The following is a 7,721-nucleotide window of genomic DNA, read 5'->3' as shown; positions in this document are numbered from 1 at the left end:
GTGTTGTTGTGAAAAGGTCTTATGATACATATAATGTAAAATACATGAGTTATTCTACTCAATAATTTTATATTATATATTTATTCAAAAAAAGATAAAAAAAATAAAATAAAAGCAGATGCGTGGTGTAGGATTGTGGAGTGAAATTTTTGTAAGTACATATACATATATTTTATTAGTTTTAAAAAAGTTTAGTATTGAGATTCCACTTAATTATTAAACAGGTAGGTTAGAGAAAACAAGACAAAATTTCGAGAAGTCGCCACAACAAATGTGACGACGACTTTTCCACGCCATGACATTAGGCGTCACATCTCTGTTACACGTGGCTGTACTCGATTGGCAAGACTGTTCCATCCTATTCCTTGCAATTCTAGAGGACATCTCCAAGTCCAACCGCATGACGTTCACAGAGCCTGATCCTAGCCGCCCAGCCAACGATTAAAATAATCAACGGAAGAAAACGAATGCGAGAACCTTCCAGTTATCCCAGAAATGAGTCATATATATCAGCTCCGTCTACCCTTCGCATTTGCTTGTGCTCTGCTCTGCTATCGACACTTCAGTCCTTGTCGTGATCGAAGGTCTGTATGTGTTTTATTCTGTTAGACAATCTTTTTCAGTGCAATTTGTGCTTCGATTGTACGTTACTTTTCCGATTTCCTTGCTATCTTTCTTCACTAGAAAATTCAGGAAAAGAAAGAAAGATTCTATTGAAAGAAGAATCTGTGAAACCTGGACGAAACTGAAGATGCAACACTTGGTTATTAGCCCATTGATTAAAGTAATAGCTTAGTATACTTGTTTAATACTCTGATAACTATGAAAGTAGAACTAAAAATCTCATCTGGATTCTTCTGCTTTGCTCTGTTCACTTTTCTGAGTATCCAAATGGAGGGATGAAACTGAAACTGAAACTGATTCTCTTGTTATTTTTTTTTTGTTTGATGTGGTTTTGTTTGTTTCTTGGTAGTCTGATAGACGTGATGTTTTAATTCTTTTGGTTCGGATATGAAGGAAAATCGTAGCCATGGGGAAGAATTACCCGACTGTGAGCGAGGAATACCGGAAGGCAGTCGACAAATGCAAGAAGAAGCTTAGAGGACTTATCGCCGAGAAACATTGTGCTCCTATTATGCTCCGATTGGCGTAAGTTTCCCCACTCCGGGCTAGGTTTGTATGTCTATACATAAATATATTATACCACGCTTTTATAATACGTACGTGTATACGAAGGATCAAGAGGATGGAGAAGTAGAACATTGGAAAGGTAAGGAGGAGAAAAAAAGGTAGGCGAAAGAAAGCTATATGCTCTTCGTATACTAGAATAACTGAGAAAAATCAAATGAAAAATGAAAAAAAAAAATTGTTTGGAAGAGAAGAAAGTCGAGGAAATGACGAAGTGGAAGTCTCACCACCTCGTACCATTGTTCATTCTTCTACCAGTTTTCTGTCCCCGATCAATATTTTCTTCTTTGAGGAGCGTTTTCAGCATTATTTTGGCTGCAGATGGCATTCGGCCGGTACCTTCGATGTTGGGACGAAGACAGGAGGGCCGTTTGGGACGATAAGACACCCGGATGAGCTTGCCCACGAAGCAAACAACGGTCTCGATATTGCCGTAAGGCTTTTGGAGCCGATCAAGGAGCAGTTCCCCATTTTGTCTTACGCAGACTTGTACCAGGTACTTGTTTGATCAATTCGAATACGGGATATAAGTTACCGTACGATCAAAATACAGAGTACAATTTTTCTTTTTTTGTTTTTAACTCTGAAATGTGTTCACTTATTGAAGTTGGCTGGAGTTGTTGCTGTTGAAGTTACGGGAGGGCCCGAGATTCCTTTCCATCCCGGGAGACCGGTCAGTGAACCACCATATTGTCAATGCTTTCCATTTGTTGGTCTGCTAGAAAAATTGTTGAGTTGATGTTCTGCGTGATGAAGTATAGGAAACTTGGTCATTGGAATTAATTGTCTAGGACTCGATTTGGTACTAACCTCATTTCAGAACGTGTTTATAATGAAATTAATCTTTTGCTTTGTGCTACTAGTCAAACTAGGGTAATCACCTTATCAGCACATTGATTGTAATTGGTGGCATCATATATTAGATGTGGAGTTGGGTGCTTTGTGACTTTCTTGGAAATACTGATGAAGCCTAGTAGGAATATTCAGAAGGCAGGCTAATAAATGGGTGTGGAAGTGAATGGGGAGCTTGTGTATAGATGGAAATTGAGGAAATCTATAACACATTTGATTGGGTGAAGATAAGAAATAGCAGTTGAGGGCAATTACGGAGTAAAGTGACAAATATTGTTGCCAAAGACTCTTGTCATTTAAGGGATTATTGCAATGTCTCAATGCAAGGAAGGAGGAGAGTGGAGTTTATAACATCTACTTTGAGAAGATAATATATACGGTGATCAGATTGGGTTTAAGGCAGTACATGTATACCTTTGTAGATCCTGTCAATGCAAGTCAAATTGCATAAGTTTTCAGCTTTTGCTGACTTTTGCGTATCTTGGTCAACCATTGCGAATCTTGAACCCCTCATCTTCACTCTTGAGCTGAATCTTTTCATTGTAATCTTCGCCTTGAGATTAGTCAATTGTAGCATATTGACTGCTAGGATTTGTCAAAGAAAGTATTTGAATAAAAGATCGTGGAGTTGAAAACAATTGCTACCATGGATTTGGATCAATTATAATTGTTGATCCCCTATTAAAACAGACAAGGATTCTCTCCACCTCACTTGAAATGGATTTATCCATTCAGTGTAAAACATTTGGAATTTTGGTTGCCTTTCCAAAACATGGAGTCTCCATTTCAAGTAACATGGAGAGTATCCTATTCTATTAAAATCCGGCTTGATTGGCAAATAGTGCCTTCCACATTTATTGCTGTTGCTTGAATAAAGTATGCTAAGGCTCAATTTGGATGGGGTCGGTCTTCTCATCATCTTCCTTGTTACTAGATCCACGCTCATCTAGTTTCTTAAGTAGGTTTAAGTTTGGCTTGGAATGAGCCTTCCTATGTTTTCTTTTTCCTATTAATGCTTCATCCAATTCAACAGATCTCTAGTTACTTTTTCCCTGGGAGGGTTGCATACCAAGAACAGGGCATGAACGTGCAAAGTCTGGATTTTTATTGTTTTGAAATCAGTTCCACGTACTTCAATATATGATTATCTGCAGTTGAGGGAGCGTATTTATCACCATATAGTTTAAATGATGTTCTAGACTCCCCAAAATATATTATTTGAGTATGATACATTAGCCCTGCAAATGATAAATTTTAATCTCTCAGGACAAAACTGAACCACCCCCGGAAGGTCGTTTACCTGATGCTACTAAAGGTCAGTTGATTTCTTTAAAATCAAACAATAGTTAGATGGTTTCAGGTATCTAGTTACTCATAGACTTCCCTAATTTTCTTTGTAACTCAAGGTTCGGATCATCTGAGGGATATCTTTGGTCACATGGGTCTCACTGATAAAGATATAGTTGCTTTATCTGGTGCTCACACCTTGGTATGTTCACCGATATGAAATTCTTTTACTGTATGCTTCCATAAGAGGTTCCTTTGTTTCATGATAATGGGATATTTGAATGGTATAGAGTATAAGCAATTTCTGTAATGATGTGACGTGCCACATGCTTTTGCAATCTTTTTGCAGGGAAGATGTCACAAGGAGCGCTCTGGGTTTGAGGGACCTTGGACTATCAACCCTCTAATTTTTGATAACTCCTACTTCAAGTAAGACCTAGATCATTTGTTTTTGGTGTTGATGGTACTCAAGTCGATTGTATACAATGTAACAATGTTTTCTTGCGAAGTTGATTGTATGCAATGTTTTCTAGTGTAATCATATCATCAAGTGGTTTTCATATGCCAATGCTACCATTAAGTATTAGAAACATTTTGGGTTCAACCCAGGAAGCAACCAACTAATTGATGTGTGTCTGATTATTTAAATAGGGAGCTACTAAGTGGAGACAAAGAAGGTCTGATCCAGTTGCCATCAGATAAGGCTCTTTTGGAGGATCCAGTCTTCCGTCCTCTTGTTGAAAAATATGCTGCTGTGAGCATCTAATTCTGTCCTGCAGTTTTATTTATTAAAAACTAATCAAGTAGTTATTTGGTAAACAATTTTTCACACTATATTAACAATTATCTACTTCTACTTTAGGACGAGGATGCCTTCTTTGCAGATTATGCAGTAGCTCATTTGAAGCTCTCGGAGCTTGGGTGAGTGAGAAGCATGTCTTCATTATTTTTTTTCCTTCAACTGCCTAATGCATAAAAATTATTTAGAACTTATATTTCTTGATCTTACAATCAACTCTTCTGTCACTTGTTTAGATTCGCTGATGCTGAATATAAATGATTTAGAGAAGCGAAACGTGGCTGTTGTCAGGTGCCTGGTCTGGAGGACTAGACAAACTAAATGGTGGGAGTTTGTGTGCTTTGGTTTCTGGCTATGTTATTGTCTTTTCTCTTGGTGTACTGTCTGTAATATAATTGCTTCACAAAAAGCAGCTATCGATGGTGTTTGGTGTTTGCATCGGTTTGTATATCTTCTTTGTATGTAACCATTATGAGTCACTAGCCAAGCTATGTGATTGCTTGTTGACTGGCCATCAGAATATAAATAGTGAACCTTGTCCTCTGGTTTGATCCTACTCTACCCCTATCCCTCTCCCTCTAGATTGAAGTTATGATTGTTGTAATTTATAATGGGAAGAGTTCTTGAACTTTTCCAATTATATGAACCTGCTGCTGGTAAGGTAAGACGGATGACAGGAAAATTTGGTCATTCTGATGGGTTGAGATATCTCTGAAGAATTTTAGTGAAACACGTATCTCACAGGATAAAAGGACAGGTGCATTTCCATTCAATATATATACTATTACATGATATATCTTTCCTTACAATAATTGATACAAGAATCACTAAACTTATGCTAGCTACCAAAAGTGATGCAACTAATCTAAACATGTACAACCAAACTTTCCAAACTAGGCACAACATCTATAGGATTATGTTGCAGAATATCATCCTTGATTATCCTTGATTATTGTTGATTCTTTAGTTGAATTTTGATTGCATGATTCACAAGCTGGTATCATGGGAGTATTGCTACCACTTCCCCTCAAACATGGCCAAGGATCAAGCAAAAGGCTAAGTTTGTGTCGAAGAGTTTGAACCTGGCTTTTGGAAGAGGTTTTGTAAATATGTCAGCTAGCTAATTTGAGGATGAAGCAAAGCGCATTTCAAGTGAACCAAGTGCTACAAGTTCACGCACATGGTGATAGTCTAGCTTGATATACTTAGTAAGAGCATGGAGAACTAGATTTATAGTCATGTATAAAGCACTAATGTTGTCACAGTGAAGGGAGGTGAGTTTGGCAGAAAGATGTCAAGATCACGCAACAAGTAAGAGAGTCAAGTAAGTTCTGCTGCAGTTGAAGTCATGGATCTGTACTCAGCTTCAGCACTTGATCGAGCCACTATGGTTTGCTTCTTAGCACTCCACGAGATGCAATTTCCACCAAGAAAAGTACAAAAACCAGAGGTTGATCGACATGTGAGAGGGCATCCTCCTCAGTCTGCATCAGAAAACCATTAAAGTATAAACTACTATTTGCATGAATGTGAAGCCCCATAGTGGTGGTACCCTTAAGGTACCTTAGTATGCGTTTGAGAAGTTGAAAATGGCCCCAGTAGGTGATTGCATGAATTGGCAAGCATGATTCACACTATAAGAGAGGTCTGGTCTTGTGAATGTGAGATATTGCAGACTACCTACTATGCTTCGATACTTAGTAGGGTCAGGAATTGTTCAAAGGAGCTTAGATGTTAACCTTTGGATGGCATAGGGGTGGAAATAGGTTTGCAATCAGCCATGTCAAAACGAGTCAGAAGCTCAACAGCATACTTGTGCTGAGTGAGAAACATGTTGGTACCAAATCTGTGTACCTCAATTCCAAGAAAATGATGCAGATGACCCAGATCCTAAACGGAGAATTGATCCCCCAGTTATTGATTTGAGTTGAGCTAGAACCTGTACCACCATGTCATCAACATAGAGTAAAAGAATGATAATACCTTGACTAGAATAGCGGATAAAGGGACTTGGATCAGTAGGACTAGAGTAGAACTTAAGCTGAAGTAAGAAGTCACTCAACCTATCAAACCAAGCTCTTGAAGCTTGTTTAAGTCCATAAAGTGCTCGATGAAGTTAGCACACATGAGATGGGTGTTGAGGATTAACATATCCAGGAGGTTGTTGCATATAAACAGTGGTGTTAAGCCTCCTATGAAGGAAAGCATTTTTAACATCAAGCTATCTAAGTTCCCACTATTTAACAACAACAATAGTAAGCACAACATGAATGCTAGCAGGGCTAATTATTGTAGAGAAAGTCTCAAAGAAGTCTATACCATCAATTTGATTGAACCCATTTTCAACAAGTCTAGCTTTGAGACATTCCAAGGAGCTATCAGGTTGTAATTTAGCTTTATAAACCCACTTGCAACCTACAACATTCATGTTCAATTGTCGAGGTACAAGATACCATGTATTGTTTTCAGCTAATGCATTGAATTCCTCTTGCATTGCAAAGGACCAGCCTGGGTGTTTTTTGGCAATAACAATTGATCTTGGAATAGAGGAATAGGAGATAAGGTATGCAAATTTGCATACCTTATGTTAGGCTTTCGAATTCTTGTTTGTGACCTGGTGATCATTCTTTGAAGACGAGCTGCTTGAGAAGTGCTAGCAACTTCATTTGAAGGACTGACCAAAGGTGAGTCAGGACCAGAGTTATGATATGAGTGGATGTCACTAATTGAAGTGGATCCATTTGAGTGTTCAGATGGTACTGGTAGTGAAGGAGGTGCAAAGGCAGCAGCAGGAAGATTGGTGGATTTGTCACCAAAAGTAGAGAGCTCCTCCTCAATAGTAGTATAACCATAAAGTAGTGCTAGCTTGGAGTAAGGTAAAACTGATTCATCGAACACTACATGCCTTGAGATGAAAATCTTACCTATGGGAGGATAAAGGCACTTGTACCTTTTATGTTTGGTGTCGTAACCAATGAAGACACAAGGGAGAGATTTAGGTTCCAACTAATGTTGTCCATAATCACCAAGGTAAGGGAAACACCTTGAGCCTAAGACTCGAAGGACAGAGTTGGAGGATTGCCCACGAGACTGAGAGTTTGAAGATTTAGGGTCAGAGTTGTTACCTTGAACAAAACCACGACCCTTGGAGCTAAAAGATGTAGAGTTACCTTTCTTGTTTTTATTTCCCTTCTGCCCATAAAAGACCATAGATGAAGGTATTGATGCATCCAATTTGTATCTCTCAGTATAGCTTTCCAATAATGTAACAAATTCAGAGTATGGAGGAATGGGTGGTTTAAGCATGGTGGCAGTGAAGACTTTATAGTCCTTGCCAAGGCCGTTGAGAAGCTAGCAGGACTTTTTATTATATGGGATAGGCTTCCCAATGGCAACCAATTCATCATAGATGGTTTTGAATTTTCATAGGTACACACTGAGTGTATCAGTTCCACGATTAATAGAGGTCATCCTTTGTTTAAGAGCAAGGCTACGATCTGAAGCAATACTTGCAAAAGCATTCGCCATTGCATGCCACACTTCAGCAGCAGTGGTAAGCCCAACTACAATGCCAAGAACTTCTTCAGACAAGGTG

General features: G+C 38.6%; 1 protein-coding gene across 1 annotated transcript; it reads left to right on the top strand.

The window, feature by feature from the left end:
- The first annotated feature begins 465 nt into the window (after positions 1-465).
- Positions 466-4,682, top strand: LOC108981203 (L-ascorbate peroxidase 2, cytosolic-like). The gene is made up of 10 exons (XM_018952301.2): positions 466-584; positions 1,018-1,149; positions 1,510-1,684; positions 1,796-1,861; positions 3,307-3,355; positions 3,447-3,529; positions 3,677-3,756; positions 3,979-4,081; positions 4,190-4,248; positions 4,363-4,682. Exons 1-10 carry the CDS (start codon positions 496-498, stop codon positions 4,385-4,387), a joined length of 861 nt encoding a protein of 286 aa, XP_018807846.1. The 5' UTR covers positions 466-495; the 3' UTR covers positions 4,388-4,682.
- Positions 4,683-7,721: the final 3,039 nt, after the last annotated feature.

Source organism: Juglans regia, chromosome 3, assembly GCF_001411555.2.
Source record: "Juglans regia cultivar Chandler chromosome 3, Walnut 2.0, whole genome shotgun sequence".
NCBI lineage: Eukaryota > Viridiplantae > Streptophyta > Magnoliopsida > Fagales > Juglandaceae > Juglans > Juglans regia.
This window is presented reverse-complemented; position numbering and strand designations above follow the sequence as displayed.